Source organism: Euprymna scolopes, chromosome 38, assembly GCF_053919585.1.
Source record: "Euprymna scolopes isolate OS-2025 chromosome 38, ASM5391958v1, whole genome shotgun sequence".
Taxonomy (NCBI): Eukaryota; Metazoa; Mollusca; class Cephalopoda; order Sepiida; family Sepiolidae; genus Euprymna; species Euprymna scolopes.
In genome coordinates this window covers 22,059,459-22,086,899 of record NC_136519.1, presented here as the reverse complement: position 1 = coordinate 22,086,899, position 27,441 = coordinate 22,059,459, and the positions used below count along the sequence as shown (strand labels likewise).

At 32.9% G+C, this 27,441-nt stretch overlaps 1 protein-coding gene across 24 annotated transcripts in view; it reads right to left on the bottom strand.

Moving 5' to 3' along the window:
- Positions 1–27,441, bottom strand: part of LOC145263089 (peripheral plasma membrane protein CASK-like) — a 1,377,184-nt gene that overhangs the window by 1,020,318 nt on the left and 329,425 nt on the right. For all 24 annotated transcript variants that reach the window (XM_080119970.1, XM_080119992.1, XM_080119972.1 and 21 more), the window contains one exon: positions 6,980–7,155. In XM_080119970.1, the coding sequence (XP_079976096.1) occupies positions 6,980–7,155 (176 nt within the window). The remainder of the gene's footprint in view (positions 1–6,979; positions 7,156–27,441) is intronic.

Here is a 27,441-nt window from a genome sequence, read left to right as displayed (position 1 = left end):
CTGTGCTAAACAACCAATGAAAACCTTTCAAAGTTAGTATAAAAATTGTTGAATTTTGGATTCAATCAGTTCGCCACCATCTTTGTTACTGTCAACTGCATCTGATTCTTGGCCGCCATCTTTGTTACTGCCAATTACTGATCTGAACTATGCCGCTATCTTTGTTACTGCCAACCACATTTGATTCTTGGCCACCATCTTGGCTACTGCCAATTATTGATCTGAACTATGCCGCTATCTTTGTTACTGCCAACCACATTTGATTCTTGGCCACCATCTTGGCTACTGCCAATTACTGATCTGAACTACGCCGCCATCTTTGTTACTGCTAACTGCATCTGATTCTTGGCCGCCATCTTGGTTACTGCCAATTACTGATCTGAACTACGCCGCCATCGTTGTTACTGCCAACTGCATTTGATTCTTGGCTGCCATCTTGGTTACTGCCAATTACTGATCTGAACTACGCCGCCATCTTTGTTCAACATAATGTCTCAAAACTTAAGTCTGATTAATCAAAATAATACAAACAGATTAGATAATTAGTCATATTATTTGGATTCATCGGACTACTGTTCTCATCTTGATGTAATTTCCACAACGTTTCGATTAATGTAATCTCTATCCTTCTCCAGGTGTATCTTGTCGAACTTGGGAATGTTTCTGTCAAACAAGAATTTGGACGGAATTTCGAACGGAACCCTTTTTTTTACTTCACGGGAGTAGCATGCTCTTGTTCCGTCAGCCATGACTGGATAGAGGTCCTAAATAATTTGCAATTACATTTTTCGGTCGCCCACACTGAGAATTGAACTTTCGACCTTCACGAGAACATCACTTTTACAATTTATTTTCCAAGCACTCTAACCACTGCGAATGGTTAGAGCACTTGTTCGTTGTGAAAATGACACTCAAGATGAGAACAGTAGTCGATGAATCTAAATAATACAAATAGCCAATCCTCATCTCAAAAATATTTAGAAACGCAGATAATTAGTGTAGGAGTGAATCCTATACATAGAAATATATAAACAAATACACATACCTAACTTTATATATAAATTAGCGATTTGAGAAAAAAAAAAAAAAAAAAAAAAAAATCTGACCCATTGAGTCACCCGTTTAGTATGGGTTAGCCGGTTTGAATGAGGAAAAGTTAGTTTGTAAAGTCAGGCTAAAAATTAAAAAAAAATAAAATGAAAATCTAAAATTAGTCTTTTTCTGCTCACCCTCTTTCTCTCACCTTATCTTTATTCACGTTTCTTGATGACAGAAACCACAATTTTTATGAGAATGTTTTTTGACAATGTTTTTCTTTTTTTTTTAGCTTAAAGATAAAACCTTTATTTATGAACATAGAATGAAATGGAATGGAATAGCTTCGAATACAGAAGACAAATGTAACTGAAGAATTATGTCTGCAAATGTTCAAATTGATGAGCATTATTGTCTAGACAACGCTGATAACAATTAAAGTGTGAGTACATTTTTAAGACACATCCTCTCTGTGTGCGTATATATCATCCAGAGGAAGTCTCGAAATAAAGATGAAATGTTGATGAACACATAACTCGGTTTGTTCCTTTTTATTTCTATATTTCGTCATAGTATTATTTCCATTATTCCTTATTCTCATATATATATATATATATATATATATATATATATATATATATATATATATATATTAGTAAACTGGCAATTAGTAAAAACCTGAAGAGAGTGCTCAATACTATTGCAGAGCAAATATGTGTTTTATTTTTTTTATTATATATAATATGTGTTTTTTTTATTATATATAATATGTGTTTTATTTTTTTTACTATATATATATATATCATCCAGAGGAAGTCTCGAAATAAAGGTGAAATGTTGGTGAACACATAACTCGGTTTGTTCCTTTTTATTTCTATATTTCGTCAGAATATTATTTCCATTATTCCTTATTCTCATATATATATATATATATATATAGTAAAACTGGTAATTAGTAAAAACCTGAAGAGAGTGCTCAATACTATTGCAGAGCAAATATGTATTTTTATTTTTTTATTTTTTATTACCGTTTTATCTGTTTGGTTACATATGTTTCGGATGTTGGACCATGTTTACACCTGTAAGGTCTGACGAGGCTGTTGGATCGTAAACATGGTCCAACATCCGAAACATATGTAACCAAACAGATAAAACGGTAATAAAAAAATAAAAACATTATATATATATATATATATATATATATATATATATATATATATATATATAGAGAGAGAGAGAGAGAGAGAGAGAGAGACCATGCTAAAGGTATTCAAGAGTGATAGCTAATGAATTTAATGAGGTTATTAAGAGTGCTCAATAAAAGAGCAAGATATATTTGTATTAATATAAACAAATTTACATTGTTGCGACATTGGACATCCTAATGTTTCGGACAAATGGTCCTCATCAGGTGACTTAATAAATGATTGCTTCCCACAGAGGAAACCAGTCCTCTAAAAGAAAAAAAAAATATATATATATATATATATATATATATATATATATATATATATATATATATGTCAGCTCCTTTAAGAACTCGGTTCTTATTGTTGAGCACTTTACAGTTGAAATGAAAATCGGTCACTTAAGCTCGCATGCGAAGATCATGGTGTTATAATCATTAAATCACTATGGCCGGATGTTACGACATTTAAAAATAAATGTTTAAATTTCAATGATATTTCTCGTGGTTAAAGTTGGCCGTATGGGTTTGTTCTAATGAAATTAGAGATGGCTTTGTGGCCAGGTTCGAATCTCCCAACTGGTGGTAACCATGACATGCTGCACTGATGATTCCTGAAAAGGATGAAATACTAGTGTCTGTAGGTATTTAAAAATTCTTATAGTAATAATTATATATATATATATTTTGTATACAGAAAGTTGTTACATGAGACAAGTCATTGGTACCGTCGGTTTCCAATGACTTGTCTCATCTAAAAACTTTCTGTACACAAAATACAAAATATAAATACGCTCTTATATTTCAGATTTTCCTTTTAATTGAGCACTCTGCTGGATTTCTTTTTCTAAAAGAAATCATCAATATATATGTGTGTGTATATATATATATATATATATATATATATATATATATATATATATATATGCTTCCCTAACAGTAAGGCATTTTGATGGAGGAAATGAAAGTTTCCAGTTAAGCATAAAACAAAATTGAATCTTCTATGGTACCAAGATCGTAAATACAGTAAATAAATGGAAATTGCTTGAAGTCAAACGATTCACAAAAAAATTTTACTTATTCAAGATATTAAATTAAAGGTTAACATTGAGATGCTTCAGGAGAAAAGGCTGAAGTATTTTTTTTTAGTCCCACGAGGATACATTAATATTTATGAGTGGATTTTTTAGTCTCAAAACTAAAGGTAGAAAATTGTTTAAAATTTAAAGTATTAGGTTGGTGCAAAAATAATGTTTAACTATATATATATATATATATATATATATATATATAAAAACAACATTATTTTTGCACCAACCTAAATAATGTTAATAAAAGGGTTATTTTTAATGAAACTAAATTTGCCCACATACACGTCTCCATTTGAAACCAGGAGTCATCACTAGCATGCATTGTCACCGTTCAACGCTGAAGAAAAAAATGCCTATAACTTACTGAGGATGACCAGAGTTAGTTAATATTTGATTCATATTGTTCTATTCACTGAAAAAAAACAATCTTTTAGCATCGATTTTGATTAATATATATATATATATATATATATATATATATATATATATATATTAATAATCAAACAATGCCATGGCTCACACAAACTGTGACAGATGCAGACTGGTATCTCTCTCTCTCTCTCATATATATATATATATATATATATATATATATATATATATATATATATATATATATATATACACACACACACTAGTAGCCAAATTGAATATTGAAATGCTCATATATTTGGTTTTATGGGATGAAAATTTTCAGGCTTTTAAAGATTATAGTACTATTCTATTGTTAAAATGACAATTGGTAAAAAGGGACCTATATTTTCAAACCAATAAATTATGCCCAAATTTACCTACATTTGTATATATAGTGTCCTGGCAGACCAGCTTCAGTTTTGCTGCTTTGGAATGAAATTTGCTCTGTCTCCCTTGTAGCCTTGCCAGGCCACTAATATATATATATATATCATCTTTTTTTGGCAATTTTATAAGTTCCAAGTCTCAGCGACTATTGATCAGAATTTAATAAATGAAGGCTCGTTGGAAAGGTAATGACCTGAATTGTGTAGTGGGCTATGTGACATTTGCCCTTAAGGTCGCACATTAAGGACATCATCCAGAGTTTATTTTTGGCACTTTTTTACAGCCATAAAATGTTTCAATCATAGTCATTTGTTTTCCTAGTTTTGCATATGAATTACAAAATATCTGATATTTCCTCAAAACCTCTGGCCTTGATAAAGTAGAGATTAAAACTTGCTGCTATGGTTTCAAATGATCTGAAATAACAGCAAGGAGATACTTGATTTCAAATAGTTCTTATATGTTATATCTCTACTCTTTGGTTTTCATACATAAAGTAAATTTTGCAGAGTATAAGTATTATTTGATACTGAAGATATTCATAATCGAACCCTGTTTCCAAAAGAGGGGAGATGTGACATATGAGAAATATTTGGATATATATATATACTCGTAACCAAATTGAATATTGAAATGCTCGTATCTTTGGTTATGTGGGGTGAAAGTACTTGAAAATTTGCAGGCTTTTCGGAAGATTATAATACTATTCTATGGTTAAAATTTTATGACAATTAATAAAAATAAAGAACCTGTTTTTTTTTTTTCAAATCAATAAAATATGCCCAAATTTGCCTACATTTGTATATATAGTGTCTTGGCAGGTAGCTTCAGTTTTGCTGTTTTGGTTGTCTTAATGCAAAATCATTCATTTAATTGTATCAATCAATAAATATATTCTGACCTAAACTCACCATTTATTATTTATTTATTATATGTTTTGTAGTTACATTAAGCTTCATAAGTTGAAGGATTGGTATAAATAAAAGGTGAAAACTAATTGAAAAAACAAAAGAACAAAAAGAAAACATTATATATATATATATATATATATATATATATATATATATTTGCAAAAAGTTTAATTGTTTGATGTAAATAGTCATCTATCTTTGAAGTTTTAAGGTCAGCTTTCTGATCAACAAAACGATCAATATACTGAGTAGTAAAAAAAAAACGCTTGAAAACAGAAATAAACACTAACCTCATTTGAGTCATTTAAAAACCGATTTTGATCCCCTGTGAAGCAAAGTCTTGATCAATAATTATTTCAAAGTCAACTGAACAAAATGTTCAAAGTAGAGAGCTTCAGTTTAATCTCTGATAACAAAGTTTAAAAAAAAAAAAAAAAAAAAAAAAATGAGCTTTCTATAATCTTAATACTACTAAGGTTTTGTAGCTTAAAAACCAAAAACTTTTAGGATAGAATATTTTTTTTAAGTTTCAATTGATTGATAGTGACTATAAACAGATGACATCAAAATTATCGCATATTTCGGCGTATAAGATAACCCTTAAAGTTAAAAAATCATGTGTAAAACACCAATATTTCATAAGATACCAGGTGTTGCAATCTCTAGCCTAGGCTAATCAAACATTGTTTCGTGATAACAGTCGTCTTACACAACCGACATATGGCATACTCACGTTGACACACCGGTTCCCGCTGGATCACCAAAGTTAAGCAACATTGAACCTAGTCAAAACTAAATGGGTGACTATTTGGGACTTCCAGGTGTTGTATGTGCTCTCCACTTATCTCGGCATTGTCTCCAGTCATCCTGGGCTTCTCCTTGCCACTGGACTCAAACAGTACCAATTCAGGAAAGGTGCGGTTGAGGATTGCGCAACCCTTGCCTCACAATTACACATGCAGCTGCTCTTACAGTTAAATATCTAGAGATTTATAAAAAATCAGAATTGGAAATTGTATTGGAATTGGGAATTTAGTGCTGAATCACAATCACTAATTGTATCGAAATCAGGAAAAATATTGGAATTGTCCCATCATTTATTATATATATATATATATATATATATATATATATATATAGCTTAAAGTAAAAGGAAAAGAGAAAGTTCAATTCCACAAAGGAGACTTATCCGGATAATGCCAAGCTCAACAATAATTATTGGAGCTTATACAACAGGACAATCTTTCGTCCCTAATGAGCCTTACGATAGACGCCACATCTTCCCCATGCTACCTAACACCTTCTCTACTCTTCTGATGAGAAGCATTAGGCTTCGAAATGCCCTGGCATAAAGAGTCCCTTCTATCCCCCCAAATTTTGCCTGTATTCCATTATTAAATAAAGGATCCATTCTATATCTACCAAAATATAGTTTTGTGTCTTCATTTCATACTCTTGTTGTCCTATTGTATTACCCCACAGGTATATTTTTACGTTTAGGAAAATATTTGCACATTTAACATGTGCGTTTCTATGGTAATCCTAGAAAAATACAGCTATATAGTTAAAAATTTAGAGATTAATAAAGAATCAGAATCGGGAATAATATAGGAATCATCCCATCACTATTATATATATATATATATATATATAAAATCTGTGATAAGTTTATTATTGGATGATGGATCTTTTCTTATGATTTTTACATTGTTTTATGTGTAAACTGAACCTTTTCAATATATCGCTGTTAGTTTATATTTACATAGTACTTACCAAAATTCTTTTCTGGGGATGATCTGATGTTTTAACAACTGTTATAATACTCCATATGCATGACTTAAAATAAACATTGACTCAAAACAGCTGTAAACACCTTTAATATTTTTATGTACACTCCTTATTTGGAAAATGATTTAAAAATGTCAAAAATGCATTAAATTTGCAGATTAACTCACATGGAATGCACCTTTTGTGATCATTTTGAAGAGTCTGTCTTTGGTGCCATAGAATGGTGGATAACCACTCAGCAAAATAAAAAGCATAATGCCACAACCCCACACATCCACTGGTTTGCCATACGGTTCCCTATTTACAACTTCAGGGGCCATGTAATGTGGCGTGCCTATCCGACCTGAAAAAAAAAAAAGAAAGAAAAATTAAATTGAAAGCAACAAACTTCTTAAATAGTCAATAATAATGATAAAAACATACCTTTTTTTTTTTTTTACACAGTGATCACCACTTATCAAGGCCCGGAAGCCACTCAGGGATAAGGGTTATTGCAAGTACAGTATGTTGGTGTGGAGATTTAATGAAGTGTTTACTTAAGAGGGCGGTTCATTAGGAATTTGTTAACGTTGGACTTGAACACATCCAAGTTGTAGTCAGGTGGGAAGCAGGCAGACGGAACAGAGTTCCACAGGCGTGCAGTTCTAAGAAAGAAGCTTTGTTCATGGAATCCACGTTTTGATTTAGGCATAGATAAAGAGTGGGGGAAATTTTTCACAGTGGATTCAGCTAGACGGGTGTTTTTCGTGAAAGATTGGCGAGGGGGGACAAAAGATTGGAGTTCAGACGAGCACCTGCCATGGAAATAACGATAAAACAAGGATAGGCTCGCAAGGTCTCTTCTGTGGGAGAGAGGTTGCAGTGTAGAGAAAAGGGCATCCCCCACTAAGCCACGAAGTCTATTTTGTACTCTGTCAAGGCAGGATAGGCTATTTTTAACAGTTCCTGCCCAGATATGGCAGTAGTATTCCATCCTTGGACGTACTTGGCTTTTATATAGATAGATAATTGCATCAGTAGTGAGATATCTTCTGGAGCGGTAGATGGGTGTTTTTCGTGAAAGATTGGCGAGGGGGGGACCAGAGATTGGAGTTCAGACTTAAGTAGCAATATCACATCCCTGTGTCTGTTTTACAAGTACTTTAATGGAATGTGCTCTGATGAACTCACATCACTTGTGCCCCTCAATGTACATATTCCTAACTAACTTGACAAGCAGCAAAATCTCACCTCTTCACTGTTGAGATCCCTAGATGCCTAAAAATCCTCTACTCTAATAGTTCCTTCTTGCAGGCTGCTAGACTGTAGAAAACCCTCCCCGTTAATGGAATATGGTTTGATAATATATAAATTATTAAAATAATCTATAAAAGTGAGAATGTGTGCGTGTGTGAGGACACTTCTCAACCTATATACGTAACAAATTTTTGATGTACAAAATTGAAATTTGGTATATATAGAGCATTCAGTCATGTGGAAAACTTTAATTGGTCTTCATTCAGAAAAAAAGGGCTGCTAAGGGGTCAAAAAATGGCAAAAATTGGTATGTGGGGGGGGGTCATTGGATTTTTATCTGTTTGTCAACTGTTTCACGAATGCGCATGCATAAATGTCTCACATGACAGATTCCTTATGTCAAGAATAAGTAGGTTTGAAAAGACATTTTAAAGATCGTGTCAAGCTGGCCTAATGGTTATCAAACTTGACTCACTGTCTTTAGATTTTGCTTTCAATCTCAGCTCAAGTATTTATTTTTTTACTTACATGAAGTGAACTGTTTAGAAAATAAAAAAACATAATACTCGAATGCATATGTCTCGGTTTCTGTACAAATTAAAATATAATATTTATGCATATTTTATGACCAGGCAATGCCGGGCGGCCTGCTAGTGTGTATGTGTGTGTTATGAAATCCTGAATGAACAAGATTGTTATCAGAGATTTTCCATTAGAACTCTGTTCCTGCACACAGGACCAAGACAATCCATACATGGCAGCTCCTCACTGGTTTGGAGAAGCACAGCTTTTCTCCTGAACAATCCTTGTTAAGCAAATGTTGAAATTTGTGAACTGAAATTATGATTAGAAGAAACAACTGTAGGGAAATACAAGATTCATTTTTTTTCTTCTTATTTATTATCATTTTCAATATATACATCAGGCTACTTATTGAGCTGTTACGAGTTCGAACCGGGTTAAAAGTTTAGCCACGCTGAAGATGGGTGAAACCCAGAAACACGTGTCCATAGTTAACTTTTATGCACATAAAAATATTTAAGTGATATTTGAATAAAAAATTCAAATATTTAATAAGTAAAATTTATATATATATATATATATATATATATATATATATATAATTTTTTATATGTTTTAGAGGGAATTAGACCTGGAGTCTAAAGAGCAGAGTTTATTTTAATGTATTAGTAAATGTATTAATACTTTTAAAAGAAAGCAGTGCCCATTGTACTTCAGATATATAATAAGCTCAATAGGTATAGGTATCCTAGAGCTATATTAATATTGAGTAAAATGATTCATAATTGTGAATTAAAATTCAGTTTCAAAAGAAAAAACAAACAGAATCCACTAGATTTTATGATCGTTTTGAAAACGATGTTCATTTTATTAAAATTGACAATAATTTGACAAAAGTTTTGTCCTTTAACATAGTCTGCTCATCAATAAAAATAGGGGGGGGGGCAGAGAAGTTAAAGATACCAAAATAAAGCCAGCATTTTAGTCGTGAGTAAGGTAGATATTTCTTATCTATCTCCATTATAAAATTTGTTTAAAGTTCAGTCAATCTATCTTTTGGCATGCCGTTATATTTTGTCTCCAAATCGTTGTATACATTACATTTAATTCAGAAGCAAGTTCTTGAACAGTTGTGCATGGATTGGCTTCGACTAAGGCTCTTAATTGATTGTTGTTAACATCTGATGTCTGACCACTGTGCTCATCATCTTCAAAACTCATTGCCACCACAAAATTTCTTAAACCACCATTGTGCTGTGCGTTCAGTAGTGGTTCCTGGGCCAAACGCTTTATTGATATTGCGAGCTGTTTCAGCAGCTTTTCGGCCTAGCTTGAATTGAAATAAGAAAATTGTGCAAATTTGCTCTTTTTCCATCTTGTATTCAACGTTCTGAAAAGAACACGAGCGTTTTAAAACGATTTTAATTCAAACAATTAAGTGAGAAACGCTCTTTAAAATGATAGATAAAGTAAAGGTATTATAACGAAAAGCTTATTTGAAAATACATCATTTGAAATCCAAATTAAAAATTCTGTAAAAACTTCCTTTTCAACCTAATACATCATCTCTGTTATCAGATTCAGTTGCTACTTTCTCTGTCTTGTCCCATATCATTTTATCAGGCTTAACAGCTCCGTTTTCTAGGCACATAGCTGCAGGAATTTCATAGCCATAATGGATGGTGTGTTTGACAAATACATCATGTCTCTTATCAGATATGGTAGCAAAACATGGCTACACAAATAGAAAATAGGATAGAAAAGCTAAGAATGACACAACACAAAAATGGAACGCATTAGGCTCACAGCATCAGTTTACATGAAAGAAAAAGAAACATCTAGACCAGACAGCAAACCAGAGTAAATGATATCATCACCACCATACAAACAGCAAAACATGGATCGGCACGTTACCTTTCGAGATACAGATTACAGGTGTACATTTTGGTTACATCTTAGGGACCCTAGGCCAGTTAGTAGAGATTAAGTTAGCCAGTGTACATTTTGCCATGGATCACATTAATACAGGTCATGATAACCTATCTGCAAACAGAATTGTACCCAGAGAAAAACAAAGGATTTTAAAATCAGTCTCCCTGTTATAAGCATTGCGAACAGGCCGCATCTAATAATATAAAAATAATCTAAGTTAAATGTTATCCCATTTCTCATCTCTTTAGAGTAAGTTAAAAAATTAAGTAAATAATTTTAGTTATGTGATCTCTCTCTCTCTCTCCCAAGGCAATTTTCTCCAATAAAACCTTGAATAAAACGCAGCAAACGTCTCCTTGTGTCTTTCATGCATAAAAAGTTTTGTCTTGAGTTTAAATGACGAGGTGATCAATAATCACTAGACGACACAGTCACTCATGAACCCGTAACAAAGCGAAATAAAAGATCCTGCGTAAACACGCACGCATGTATTTATTAAGTTTCTTCATTGCTCATGACAGAAAGAATGAACCCAAAATCAATGGGAAAAGAGCAAAAGGAAGACCAAATAGCTGGTTGAGAGACGAACTTGTCAGCCAACTGGGGTCTACCTGGCCACGCCTAGCCAGGGATACAACAAGGTAGAAGGTAACCAACTACCTAAATTTTTGCTTAACTCATTGCCACTCCTAAAACTAACACTAATCGTTTGTTCCAGTTACTGCCACACCATGATTAACAATCCTATTTTAGCATTCTTTTGTGTTTCTTTGTGAACAAATTCTTAGAACTTATTCCCTCTGATTTTGGTTATATTTTTATTTTCCTTTTTCAATTCTCAGCACTATTTTTTTTGTTTTAAGCGGATGGGGGGGGGATTCAATTGTAGCATTTTGTTCTTTTTCTCTCTTCCTTCTCTTGCTTAATTTACACACCAAATCAAAGTCAAGCTGGGATATAGAAGACTGCGAAAAAACTGTTTTTAGATTTGATCTGCAAAGTCTTGAGCAAATGGGCACACATATGCAAGGAACACATTTTTTAAAGATATTAAGAAAAAATGTTATTACGAACTGGGAGGAGGGGAGGGGGGATAATTGAAATAACGACTGAGAAAAAAAAAAAATGAAAGAATTAAAAAAAAAAAATAGTTGGGTAACATTTTTTAATTTTTTTTTTGCACTTTTTTTCCATGATTAAGTTTTTTTTCTTCTTAACATCACGGGGGAAAAAAAAAAAAAAGTGAATTCCAGACGTAAAAAATAGAAATTATTGATTCGTCTGATGAAAGAACTGTCGGCTAGAACTGTTGATGAATCTTCCTGATCGAAGAAAACACCTCGAATAATCATTACCAAAGGTGATAATAACAAAGATTAGCATGGTAATTAAAATTTCTACCTGGTTATGGCTGAAGTAACAAGAACAATCTACGCCTGTGCATTAAACAAAGAGTTCAATTTCAAATTCGATATAAGGAGTAAAAGTACAAACTAGTTAACACTTGAAAAGTGAGAAACCAAAGAAAAAAAAAACGATCCAGGTAGCAGGTTCCGCAAAGGTCATCATAAAGAGTGAACCTGGACTTGTAAGACAACTAGAACATTATATACTAGCATGGGCGCCCAGCGTTGCCCGGGTATTTGGAGGTGTATATTGAACAAAAAAAAAAAAAAAAAAAAAAAAAAAAAGGTGGTCAATTTTTTTTAACTTTGACTCCTATTATGACCCCTTAAAATTTATTGTTTTGGGCTCCAATCAAGTTATTAAGTTAGATCCATGTCCAAGAAACCTATATCTAAAATTTCAAGTGTTTAGACCCAAAATTGGCAGAGGAGTTTGGTAGAGTTCTCAAAGGTAAAATCGTTGAACTTTGACCCCTTAACCGCCAAATTTCTGGCTGAAAACAGATCACATCGATTTTCCCAAATCTCGGTACCCTGTATATCAAATTTCGAGTCTGTAGACTTAAAATTGACAGAGTTATTGCATAGGGAAATGTACACACACAGACAGATACATAGACACGTTCACTTTTATAGATATATAGATATACACACTAGCTGGCAGCCTGGTGTTGTCCGGTTATACAATACACACTTAAATTTTTATTTTTATTTTAATTTATGCAAATTGCGTATGTATTATAGAACTAATTCTCTATTGATTATGTATTACAAGGAATAATTTGCCCGGTGGACTAATTTGCAAAAAAATTTTTTAAATAAAATAATGATAATGTTTTCATCAAATTCTGTCTGTGTTTGTTTACAATATCATGTCAGCTGATATTTGAGCTTGATGATGAATGCCCTGGAAAAGTCACTTTTGATTAATGTTTAGTTTTAAAATATGTAAACAAAGAAATGATTTGCAGTGATTTTAAATGGTACCTCTTCTTTTATTGTAGATTGAACTCATTAATAAGAAAAAATTAAAATATAATGGTGATGTACATCCAGGCTTTAACAGGGGATAATTCAATCTGTTGTCGAATGATCTACCACTAAGTTATATCTTCAGATTATAAGAAATCTGTTTTTTTTTTAAGAAATCATTTGCTGGGATTTTATTATCTCCCTTGGTCAGTGTAACGTAAAATATTCCCATGTAAAAAATATTCTTTTTTTTATAAGAGAGAAAAGTAATTTTTAAGATTGGATATTTTCGATTTTGAATCGTTATTGGATGAATTTCTGTATAAAACATATCTAAGAACACTGTCAGACATATAAGTTAGCTTTATGTGAAAATTGAAAAAGATAGGATCAGCCGTTTCGGAATCTATGAAGAACTCACACACTCACACAAGCATACACACACACACACGCAAAAGTAACTTTTATATGATAGTATTTTAACCTGCCTATCACTGCCTGAAATTTATTAGGTTGGTGCAAAAAGAATATCGTTTTCTCACATATGTTACTTTTATATATGATTTTTGAATTAATTCATTGATATATATCGCCATGTTATATATCATTTTGAAGCACATTTTTCGCTCTATCGAATCAGGTTATTTGTTACTGTTCTCAATCTTTTCATTCATTTTTTTTTTGCAGGCTTTTCGACAGCATGGACAGAATTCAAATCCGCACAATTTTCTTGTTCCAGTTCAAACTAGGCCGAAAAACTACCAGTACAGCTCGTGATATCAATGTTGCGGTTGACCCAGGAACCATTAACGAACGTGTGGCACAACAGTGGTTCAAAAGATGAGATGATGCTGAATCGGCCTTCAATGACTTCATCGCGTCCAGAACTCCGAATTTCTATGCTAATGGGATAAATAAACTTGTTTTTTGTTGGTAAAAATGTGTCGATTCTCATGGTTCTTATTTCGATTAATAAAGTTTATTATGAAAGGAGTTATGATCTTTTGAAGTTGAACGTAAAAAAAAAGACATTATTTTTACACCAACATAATACTTTTCTACCTTTCCACATTTTAATCCAGTTCACTTTCACCAATTCCGCCTGAAGATGATTCGCAGTCAAATCAAAAGTGCACGTGATTCTGTTGTGGTGGCACCCACTCATTTACATATGCGGATAATATTACACATAAATAGCAAGACTCGGTTAGTCTGAGTGTGTGTTAACCAGAAGCCACCGAAGGCCGAGCCGAGAGCAGATATCTTCTCCAGCCAAGACTCTCTTACTTGACAACCATTATGTAAATATATTGTGAATATACTTTTCCTAATACATTTCTTATTGATCTATCTTTGTTTGTTGAGTCTTCATTTGTATTGCCTTATACGTTATTTGGTTCAACCTGCAAACATAACAGTTGGCGACGAAGATGAACGTCAAATATAACAGATTCTTATGGAACTTTTAATATCTTTGATTTTGATATAAAAGAAATTATACAAAAAATTGAAAAAAAACAAAAAAAACTTGTAAGACAATTAAAAAATACACAAATATATAATTTTACCCCTATAATGCCCCCTAGGGAGGCAACCAGAGTAATCCCAGAAAATCCGTTCTGGCAAAAATTTACTTTCACCATGACTAATGTTGTGAAAACAAATGAACACATATCTAAAGAAATGGCAGGAACACTAGAGGATGATTTCCAATCTGTAGTGGAATGGGGACAAAAATGGATGGTCACATTCAATACTGCCAAGACTAAGCTTGTTTCCTTCAATAATTACAAGAAACCTTCTCAACCACCAATAGCAATGGCCAATGATACATTACCTGAAAGTACTTCTTTTAAATTCTTTGGCCTAATGTTCACAGGGAATGCTGCGAGGAAGGTGGGCTCTCTCTACCGTGCTAGAAAGCTACTTACGCCTGAAAGTATCCTGTATCTCTATAAGGCCACCATTTGCCCATGTATGGAATATTTTTATTACATTTGGACTGGTGCATCTACTGCTAGTCTCTCACTCCTGGACAGGGTTCAAAAGAGAGTCGGCAAGCTGATAGGTCCTAAACTGTCATCTAAGCTTCAACCTCTGTCTCATCAATGAAACGTTGCATTCCTTTGCCTGTTCTACAAGTATTTTAGTGGTAAATGCTTTGACGAACTACAAGCACTTGTATCCTGCCGACGTAAATACCCCTGACAGACCTGACAAGCAGCAAAATCCCACCCTTACACAGTAGAGATCCCTAGGTGTAAGAAAGCCTTCTACTCCAATAGTTTCTTCCCCAGAACTGCTAGACTTGGGAACTCCCTTCCGAGATTCTGCTTTCCCAACTCTACTGACATGCAGAAGTTCAAGTGTAATGTGCTCAACTCCCTACATAGCATCCCTGCAATATGTCCCTGATAGTAGCCCCTTACATCAAAGTGGCAACTGTGCCTTGTTTGGGGGTGAAAATGGAATAAAAAAATTTTTTAAATGGATGAACGGAAGTGAATTACTAGGTCCAATCCTACCTTTATTGGGGAACCAAAAAAAAAATGTATAAACACATTCTCACGATGGGAACTCAATATTTCAAATGAACAGTTACTAACAAACTTTCAACCAATTCTAATGTTGTATGGTAGCTTCCTTCAGACAAACTATGGATACCTAATGCAAGGGTGCCTGCACGTGGAATTTTTGTGGCAAGAATTGCACAATCTCCAACTCCATCCCTCCTGAGTTGATGTTGTTAAATACTAGTGGCAAGTAGACGTTCAGGGCAATTGGAAACAATGCCAAGATAAGTGGAGAGCACATACAGCCCCTAGAATTCCCAAATGGTTACCCATCTGGTACTAGCCAGGCTCAACATTGCTTAACTTTGATGATCTGACGAGAACTGGTGTACTAACATGATTATGCTGTAATGCTGTATACATACATACATAAATATACATACATACATACATAAATATACATACATACATACATACATACATACATAAATATACATACATACATACATACATAAATATACATACATACATACATAAATATACATACATACATACATACATAAATATACATACATACATACATACATACATAAATATACATACATACATACATAAATATACATACATACATACATAAATATACATACATACATAAATATACATACATACATAAATATACATACATACATAAATATACATACATACATACATAAATATACATACATACATACATACATACATATACATACATACATACATACATATACATACATACATAGATAAACATCTTGGAAAAAGGCGATAGAAGGAAAATAAAAAATAAGAAAAGAATTTAGGTACAAAAAAAAAAAACAAACAAAAAAAATTAAACTTTTTGTACAAAACTGGTTCCAAGTAAAATATTTAAAACAAAGCAAAGATATAGGTCAGGTGCTCCGTCCACTACATATCAAAATCAACTCGCGCAGGTCAAAATCATTTTTGGTGGCCAATTGTCAAGGAGCAAGAAAAATCAAAAACTTGGAGATGATGGCCAGATTTTCGTAAAGTAAAACAGCAGAATCAAAATTCAGCACAGCGTTAAAATTTACATTATGTTTCAGTTTCTCTCACCCCTGCGGGCTTGGGAAAGCTAAATTCATTTCTCAACTCAGGTAAATACAGTCATACGTTTGCTGCGCAATCTGATCAAACGCAACATACACAATTTGTATGCTGGCGCACACAGACACGCACTCAAAAAAACAAAAAATAAACATGTATAGACACATTCTGTCTACAATACAAAATCTCAACATTTCCAAACTTTCAACCAATTCTAATGTGTGTGAGACCTGACGTTGCCTTGACAGAGTTCAAAATAGACTTCGTAGCCTAATGGGAGATGCCCTTTTCTCTTCCCTGCAACCTCTTTCCTACAGAAGAGACATTGCAAGCCTGTCTCTGCTTTATCATTATTTTCATGGCAAATTCTCGTCTGAGTTCCAATCTATGGTCCCCCCTTCAAATTTTCACGAGAAACACTCATCTAGCTGAAACCACTATCAATAATTTTTCTCACTCTTTATCTGTGCCTTAACCAAAAAATAGATTCCATGAACAAAACTTCTTCCTTAGAACTGCACACCTGTGAAACTCTTCCGTTTGCCTGCTTTCCAGCTGACTACAATTTGATAGTCTTCAAGTCCAATGTAAACAAATTTTTGATGAGCCATCCCCTTAAGTAATCTAATCTACCAAATTTCAACTACTAATGATTACTACGATATTATCCCATTGACTACTGTGCGCTCAATGACCCTTATCCCTGAGTGGCCTCTGGGTCTTGATAAGTGTTGACCCCTATGTAAAAAAAAGAAAGGATTGAATCAGGATTAAGGAATGTTTCCCGTTTCCAATACTTTTTCATCAAAATCGGTGAAATCGACCAAATCCATTGATTGTCTGCTCTAATCGGGGACCTACCGCAGTGCATCTGAAGGAAGCTTCACATTCTTCCTTGGACTCAATCCACAATACATTGTAGTCTACATTGCACTGTAGAGAACCTACTGGTGAGCTTCTAAAATTACCTTTAATGTATACCGACTTTAAATAAAGTTTAAAATGCAAAAGTCAAGTATCATAGTTCAATTGTGCTCTAAACAGAAACATTCATTTCAAACGCGCCCCTGTCTTATCAAAGATTTTATCGATTTTATACACTGGACCCTTCTGCTTGTGTGGTGATAAAAGTTCTCAAATGCATCTGTGATGTTAGGCTGTATAAGGGTGTTAACTTTGGATAAAGTATGACTGTTTCTTCTTTTAATCAGATTTTTTCGATTTTCAAGACAATGGCAGAAAATAAAATATAAAAAGCAAAAGATGGTCATACTTATTTTAAATAAAATTTAAATAAGAAATTTGAAAACTTTGAAGTGTCGGATATAATGATAAAATCCTTTTTCATTTACATTTTTTTGTTGTTGTTGTAAGTCCAATATTTCGCTAATAAATAGCCTCTTCAGGGTAGGAATTCCAGTCCGTGATTTTTCCCCCCCTTTTTCTTCATTTTGGTGTTACGGTGGAGGCAATGCCACGGAGTAGAAGAGAAGAGAAATGTACGATTTTTAAATTTTACAAAAAAAAAAAAAAAAAAAAAGTAAATTTTTTTATTTGTATTATTTTTATTTGTCTAGATGAATAGAAAATGAAAAATAGATTGTTGCTTAAAAAAAAATGGGCGCTCTGTACCATGATTGCTATTTTATGCGACTTGTAATCAATTGCAACAATCAATTAATGTCCTACTAACCATGTTTCTTTTGTTTTTGTTTTTTTCTGCTTTTTCTAAAACTCAATGGTACAAAATCTAAGTTTACGCAACGACAACAACAATCATAATCGTGTACAAGACTCTTCAATTCAAATCCGTCGACACACAACACAACACCTACTCATGTGACTGTAAAATTCAATTTTCATCCAATAAAAAGTCTTTGATTAAACAATAAAAGACACCAAAAATCAACAGGATTATCCAAATAAAAGACGGGATTTTCATCCTTAAACCAGAATCAACATGCGCCTGTCAACACCTTCGACAACACAATCGCTTTCACCGTCGTTCTTTCAGGCAAATACCAAAACTGCTCATATAACTACTTTCCCTTTCTTTCATGAATGAAAAATTCATTTAGAATTATGAGCAACTGGAAAACATACGATTTCTGGAGTTTTTATTTACACAATTTTTTTTTTTTTTTTTTTAACTGGTGCACCCACATAATAAAAATAAACATTATAGCAGAAACTATAGTTATTAAAAAAAAAAAAGGTACTCATGCAGAGAGTGATCCGGGCTGAAATCGTTATTATTTAAAAAAAAAAACATTTTTAACATGGGAAGGGGAGGGTGTTTTGTATCTATTCTGTACTTTAACCTAAAAATTTAACTTTAAATTGAATAAAAAAAAAAAAAAAAAAACATATAATAAAACTTTAATTAAACTTGGAATCTTGGCCTTCGGGACAAGATCAAAGTGTAGTATCTGTTTTTCAGATGCTACACTTCAATTTCTTGTTCTGTCAGTGAAAGAGAAATCCTTCACGACTGAGACAATTTTTATTTTTGTTCCTTTTCTCCACATTAAAAAACGACCCTGGTGTCTAACTCTGTCCCGTGGGGAGGCATTGTAAATAGGAACTTGGAAATACGATTTAAAAAATAGCGCGGATCACTCTTTGCATCAGCACCAAAAAAGAAAGAAAGAAAAAAAAAGACATTTTGAAATATAATATTACTATTATTTCCAACCCCCGCAGAACATGATTGTGTTTTGCAAAAGAAAGGGGGGGGGACAATAACATCAATTACGTTTCTGATTTTTTTAGATGAGGATTGGTTATCCATATTATTTGGATTCATCGGACTACTGTTCTCATCTTGAGTGTGATTTTCATAACGTTTCGGTCAATGTAACCTCTGACCTTCTTCAGGTGCATCTAAAAACTATCTACCATTATGGGATGAAGTAAAAATTATAGACAGAGAAGAACGGTGGAGAGGAAGATGGCTCAAAAAAGCAGCACATATGCTGGAAGAAATTACCAAATAGACTTAGTATAGAATTTAATATGATATGGGAACCATTAATTATAGATGAGAGATAATATATACAAGTAAGGAGTAAAAAAATAATATATATATATATATATATATATATATATATATATATATATATATATATATTAAATATGAAATTTATTTATACAAACATTGATGGCTACATATGTGCATACATGTTTCTGTATTCACCCGCGTTTGGGGATTATATCTTCAGGCCAAGAATTATCATCTCAACGATAATTCTTGGCCTGAAAACAATCCCCCAACGCGGGTGAATACAGAAACATGTATGCACATATGTAGCCATCAATGTTTGTATAAATAAATTTCATATACCTGCTCTGTTTACTCATTGAGCACTCTTTGGTAGACACATGTTGTTTCATTGGATGTACTTCTAGGAAACTAAACTCTACTGGCTAAATATATATATTAATTTTCTAAAGCATTCTTTGTCTTACTTAGAATAATTAAAATTCTTTGATATGAAACTCAACCACTTCATTTCATTTCAATGAGAGTTTTTTTTAAATTCATTGAATTACAATTTAATTTATTTGCTCTATCTTGCATATCGAGCAATTCCTGTTTAGATGGGATAACTTATAGAATATTACTGCCAGTAATATTTTGTAAACCTACAATTTCACGTTTCCATAACAACTGATTTTTAAATAAAAACTATTTTGAAGTGTATATATATATATATATAAATAAATAAGAACAAGTACTTAATAATACATGTTAAAAACACTTTGAAAAAGAGTTAAAAACATATTTAGTTTTGAAAAGGCAACACTAAATAAGTGGACAATCCTTAATCCGCAGAGTTTCAAAGAAATACTTTCCTTCTCATCAGAGGGTAGGATTTAGCAAAATGCGGAATTGGATTTTGCATGCAAAAGTATAAATGAAACTACAAGTAAGTCATAAATCTTACTTGATAACGAAAATTGAGGCAGAGGGAATAGGGTGAATAAAAAAGTGATTTCACGTGAATGGATAGTCGGATGAAGGGTAAAATATCCAATGACGGTAAAATCCAAAGATGCAGAATCCAAGAAAGTTAGTTAAAATTCCATTCGCACAAGTAAAATCCAAGGGAATCGCATAATTGGAAGATGATCCAAAGTAATCCAAAAGGCAGAAATCCATGGAATAATTCACAAATAGGTACAAGGAAAAGGGAAAGAATTCCAATATATTATTAAAAGAAAGATAAAATGTGCGTAAAAAAAGGAATGGAAGAAATATACAGCTCGGCTGTCGAGGCAAGGCTGAATTAAGGGAAAATTTATTATATATATATATATATATATATATATATATATATATATATATATATACAGTAATATATAAATAAACATTGATATTTTCAACTAGAAATAAAAATAGGTTTAAGGCTCCTAAAATTCATGCTAGAAGTGGTTAGAAAGTACTTGGAAAAATCAGTTGTAAAAATGATATTCTCCTGAAGGTTGATGGTTCAATCCTCAGCATGGGCGACCAAAAAATACAATTGCGAATTACTTAGGACCTCTATCCAGTTATGGCTGATGGAACAAGAGCATGCTACTCCCGTGAAGTAAATAAAGGGTTCCACTCGAAATTCCATCCAAATTCCTGAGTTCGACAAGATACACCTGAAGAAAGTCGGTGGTTACATTGACCGAAACGTTGTGAAAAAATCACACTAAAGATGAGAACAGTAGTCCGATGAATTCAAATACGAATAATATTGATATTATTTCCAATCCTGCAAACTAAATAATCACTGGTTTAAAATATTATCTGCGCAAATAACAGTATCAGAAAAGGATAATATACCATATTAGAAATAAATTTCCAATACTAAAAACGTATATTTACGATTTAATCTCTTTGAAGAAATCAGTTTTTAAGCAGTTTCTTATCAATGAAAACGCAATGCAATTGCAGTAAAAGTTTGTAAAAAAAAATAATAAATAAATATAAACATAACTGACTTTTAAGAATTCAGAAAAAATATAGTTCTTTTTTCTGTCTTTTCTTCCCTTCTTTTCCACAATCTCAATTTCGACATTTGTCTTTGTTGCATATCAACCCCTTTTTCCAATATTCTGATATTAAGAATGAAGAATTGTGATATTAAGAATGAAGAAAGAATTACACCAATTTTTGTTTTTCGCTGCAATGCATATACTTGGCAAGATTCTAAATTACACTAATGTGATCCCAACACAATGTATTTACAGGCATTAACTCAAATTCATTTATGGCTGAAATATCTCAAATGTAATAAAACTTAAGTGGAATTTTATTTTATATACTAGATGGAAAGTAAAGCATAATATAATGTTTACTATTGGAAATTTATTTCCAAAATTAAAAACATATATTTATGATTTAAGCTCTTTGAAAGAATTAATGTTTTAAGCAGTTCCCTATCACTGAAAATACGATGCAACTACAGTAAGACAACATCATGATGATCATTAATGATGGGACTTGGGTACGGTTTAATTATATAAGAGGATGGCTCAGAAAAAAACTTATTTACATTACACTTGAAAAGGGCCATGCTATAGTCTGTCGGGAAGCAGCCCCATGGTATTGTGTTTCACAGGGGACAGTTCTAGGAAAGAAACTTTGCTCATGGAATTTTTATTTAATTTTAGGCACAGATAGAGCATGAAGGAAATTGTTGATAGAGGTTGTAGGTAGATAAGTGTATATTGTGAAAGTTTTACAGGGGGGGGGACATAGATTAAAGCTCAGTCGAGCACCTATCACAAAAGTAACGATAGTAACAAATCTGTATTATTTGAATATTTTCGACTATTTTCACTAAGTTTCGCAAGGATCCATGGCTTACTGTATAGAGTATATGATAAAATTCAGTTGTAAAAATTAAACTCTTCTGGCGGTTGAAAGTTCAATCCTCAGTGCAGGCAAAACTCAAAATATAATTGCAAATTCCTTAGGACTTCTACCTAGTCATGGCTGATGAAACAAAAACATACTACTCCCCCCGTGAATTAGATAAAAGGTCTCATTCAAAATTACGTGCAGTTCCCAAGTTCGACAAAATACATCTGAAGAAGGTTGGAGGTTACATCAACTGAACATTGTGCAAATGATCCTCAAGGGGAGAACGGGAGTCTAAATAATACGAATAATCAATCCTCATCTTAAAAATTCAGAAATGTAGTAAAAAGTCCATTCTGTTGTATTTTATCGCAGCATGGAGATAGGGTTATGTTGTTAATAACATTGCAAACCAAGATTTATTGCAAAGCATGCGCGATGAGTTGTTTGTGCAATTACGGCTGCACAAATCTCATTTTTCACTTTGTTTATTCTTTGTTTATTTCTAACGAAATAATAACCTATTTAGTAATATTATCTACACAAAACTTACTCCTGAAATATTTATCCCTCATCAGACCACTGTTAGAGTATGGTGTCCATGCCTCTGCCCCATCTGTGATATCCAGCAGCTGGAGAGAGTTCAAAGACCGGTTACTTGTATCGTGCAGTGTGTTTTAAACAGATCAGCTCTATAATAACCGACTCAAAAAGCCTAACCTTTTCTTCCTTGAGTGCTGACGATTACGCAGCGATCTCATTTTGGACTATAATCTCATCAATAGGCATTATAATATATCTTAGGACCTATTATGATATATCTTAGGACCTATTATGATATATCTTAGGACCTATTATGATATATCTTAGGACCTATTATAATATATCTTAGGACCTATTATAATATATCTTAGGACCTATTATGATATATCTTAGGACCTATTATGATATATCTTAGGACCTTTTATTCACTCCTGCACCAGAAAAAAGTCTATACTGACACTAAATGAAATTATTTCCCTGCCAATTTTGATTGAACTGAAAGAGGGTCACTTTCTCGGTCAAGATCCCTGAACCTTGCAACAAATTAAGGTGAATTTGGACATGTGCTGGGCTACTGTATCCTCTTTTGTGTGAATTTTTATCACCCTTTCCTTACATGGTAGCTGAAGCATGATTGTTTTATTATTTTGATAAATTGAATTGCAAAAAAAAAAAGTACGAGCAATAAAAAGTAGCATAAAGTGTCGGAAACAAATTTCAAATAAAAAACATTTTGAAATACAACCAAAAATAAAAAAAACAAAGCAAGACGTAAAAAAAAAAAAAAAAAAATAGATAGATCAATAATTATTGATCTGTTTATTTTTTCACTGTGCAATAAATTTCAGGTTTAAAAAAGGGACATGCCAAATAAGACCTGTTTCGGTGTAAAAAAAAATATTCTGATATGAAACCTGACATTTATTTCTCTAGATTAGGCACCGTTTTCATGTACTATAAATCATATTTTATCATTATTGGCCACTCTTCACCTAGGGACCTCAACAGTGAAAGGGTGAAATTTTGTTGCTTGTTGGGTTGGTCGAGAGTATGTACATTGAGGAAGCACGTTCCATGAGTTCAGAGCACATTTAATTTTTTTTTTTTTTTTTTTACAAGGGTGTCACCACTTATCAAGGCCCAGAGGCCACTCGAGGATAAGGGTTAATAGGTATACATTAGTCATTGTGATTTTAGCATAGTAAACAGTGGGAATTTTGAAACTTGGATTACTTAGGGGGACGATTCAATTAGAACTTGTTCACATTGGACTTTTTCTTTTTTTTTTCATAGGTATCAACTCATTATGAAGGCCAAGAGGCCACTCAAGGATAAGGGTTAAAGAGTGTACAGTAGAAATTGGACAATATAATAATCATTAGTAATGAAAATTTGTTAAATTTGATAACTTATATGGAACGGCTCATCAAGAACTTATTTACGTTAGACTTGAACACAACCATATTGTAGTCAGCCGGAAAGCAAGAAAACGGAAAACAATTCCACAGGCGTGCAGTTCTAATAAAAAAGCTTTGTTCATGGAATCTACGTTTAGGTTTAGGCACAGATAAAGAGTGGGGGGAATTATTGATAGTGTTTACAGCTAGACGAGTGTTTCTTGTGAAAGTTTTGCGAGGGGGGACCATAGATTGAAGCTCAGTCGAACACTTTCCATGAAAATAACGATACATCAGAGACAAATTAATTAAAGTACTTGTAAAACAGGCACAAGGAAAAAACATTGCAGTGATGGGACAGAGGTTGAAGCTTTGCCAATAGTGCGGGACCTATTAGATTTCAGACTCTTTTTTGGACCTTGTCTATGGGAGAAAGACTAGTGGCAACAATACTCCATGCATAAGCGAATGGTGGCTTTGTAGCAATACAGGATACTCTCAGTATTAAATAATTTTCTAGCACAGTACGAGGAGGCCCACCTTCTTTGCAGCAGTGTTGGCAATGTCCTCAATGTATTTATTCTAATTCATGTTGCCTGTGAATGTTAAGCCAATGAGTTTGAAAAATGAGCTCAAAGGTAGAATGTTCTTTGTCATGGCAATCAGCGGTCAACGCTTTTTTTTTATTATTTAAATGGAAATCTGATTTTTCTGGATTAAAAAAAAAGCAATGAACGTGCATCTCCGACTAAATTTTTCATTCTCTTGAAGTGTGTCTTATGTAAGCAAATACAATTGTTTTCTTCAAATTCTATTTTCTTTAATAAATAATTTTCTATCTTATCGATTTTCGTAATTTTTGGATATAATCATCTTAAATATATGAGGAATACATAGATACTATTGTTTTCGTGTGAAACTAAGTTTTACGATTTCCGAAATTTCGTTCTGATAGTGTAGAAGCGCCAACGAATGTTCTTGCCGTGTCTTGTTATTCTTCAAAAAACATAAAAGGTTTTAGTCCAAATTGCTCTTTATGGCTCCCAATTTCTGCTGTCCATTTTGCTGAATAATTAAATATGGTCAAGCGGACAAGAAGACCATTCTTAAAATGTGGAAAGAGGAGGAGCTTTCACGTTATCTGAGAAAAAGATAATCATTAATCAGAGGGGACCACATCTTCGTTGTCAGTGTTGTCCCATCTACCAAGCAAAAACCAGAAGACAAGTTTAACTACAACCAAGCAAAATAATCTGAAGAAAAGGAAAAAAAAAGTTTTTTTTTGTTTTTTTTTAATGTAAAACTTTTTTCATTTTTTTAGTTTTATTCTTTTTTAGTTGCTATGTTGGAAAAGAAATTTCTGCAACTGCAATTTTATCTTCTTATGTAAACATGCACTGAGCTGCACGTTTACAGCTGCATGCGAATAACAAACTTGCTGCAAGTGAGTAATATTTAACAACAAGACATTAAAAACATTAAAAAAATAGTTGACTTAGAATGATTTCTTTATTCCCAATTGATATTTCGAATATGGTTAAATTTGTGCTCATTTTTGCATTAAATAATAATCCTGCTAATCATTAACTGTGTATCAGATACCATAACGGTTAGTTCGCTGCACCTTATCATCACAAAGTTTCATACAAAATTATAGTCACATCAACATCAGTAGTTTCCAAGAAAACTTCTAGAATAAATGTGATATTTTGGTGAATAATCCATATTAATTCTTAACTGCATCGAATGGATTCCATAAGACTTAATTCACTGCACTTTATCATAACAAAAGTCCATGCAAAATTTCACCCAGATCATCCATAATTTCTGAGAAAAAATTAAAATTGATAGACAGACTTTGAGAATATCCAATATATAAAACGTCCTGGTTCTCGTGTCGGTTAGATTCCAGGAGAAGTTTTCTTATACTTCCTAGATTATAATATTTCACATTCGCAAACGGACATCGTCGTTTGTATAAATAAAGCGAAACTATTTGAACGCAACCGCTAGTGCCTGGCCTTTGCCAGGGTAGTATCTGTTCTGTAATTGCTCCTTGGCCAATGTAGGGGGAAACCCTTCATACTGAGACAATTACTATTTATTTGGATACTGCCAGAGTGCCCCCTTTTTGGGGGAGCTGGTTTTCCCCCACATTAAAAACAACCTTCGTGGGAGGTTGAAAAGCAACACCATTTCTACAAGTCATCTTTTTGACCTACTACCACTTTTTTTTCTTTTAATACCTCCAAACACCCGGGCAACGCTGGGCACCCAGGCTCGTAATATAGAAAAGGAGAAACAACCACACAGGAAATTGGAAATATGTCTAATCTGAAAGTTTTGGTCACCCAGACCATCATTCCAACAAGAGGTTTCCTGCTGTGGTTATGGGTCAGTTCAGTTTTTGCTAGGAAGCTGGGACATTCTGGTGATTGGGCCTTTATGTTCATGGATAAGTGGTCAGTCTTTGGGTTGTTGAATGAGGATGGCAAAGAAAAAGACCAGAATCTAAGATTTCCTCCCAGTCAAAAATACGTAAGTTCCAGTCTTTGAGCAGGAGAGTTGAGTTAGAACCAACCCTGTGGCTGTGAGACAGTTTGATTTTCTCAGGCCTGATGGGCAGTTGGACCTGTGTGCCATTTCAAGCAAGATGAGCTCTTGGATTCATATTTTGATTTGATTTTTGCATTGGAATTGAGCAGTAACTTTGAACTGACACAATGACCGCGATGATCATGATTTGTGCTGTTAATTCAGACAGCTATGTTCATAATAGATTTTGTGAATGAAAATTATTTGTTCATAGTGGATTTTTGTGAATGAAAATTGTTTTTTGTTCATAGTAGATGTTTGTAAATGAAAATTGTTTTTTTTTTGTGATGAAAATTGTTTTTTTTTGTTCATAGTGGATTTTTGTGAATGAAAATTGTTCATAGTGAATTTTTGTGAATGAAAATTGTTCATAGTGAATTTTTGTGAATGAAAATTGTTCATAGTGAATTTTTGTGAATTAAAATTGTTCATAGTGAATTTTTGTGAATGAAAATTGTTTTTTTTTGTGATGAAAATTGTTTTTTTTTTGTTCATAGTGGATTTTTGTGAATGAAAATTGTTCATAGTGGGACTAATTGTTCAATTTTTGTACAG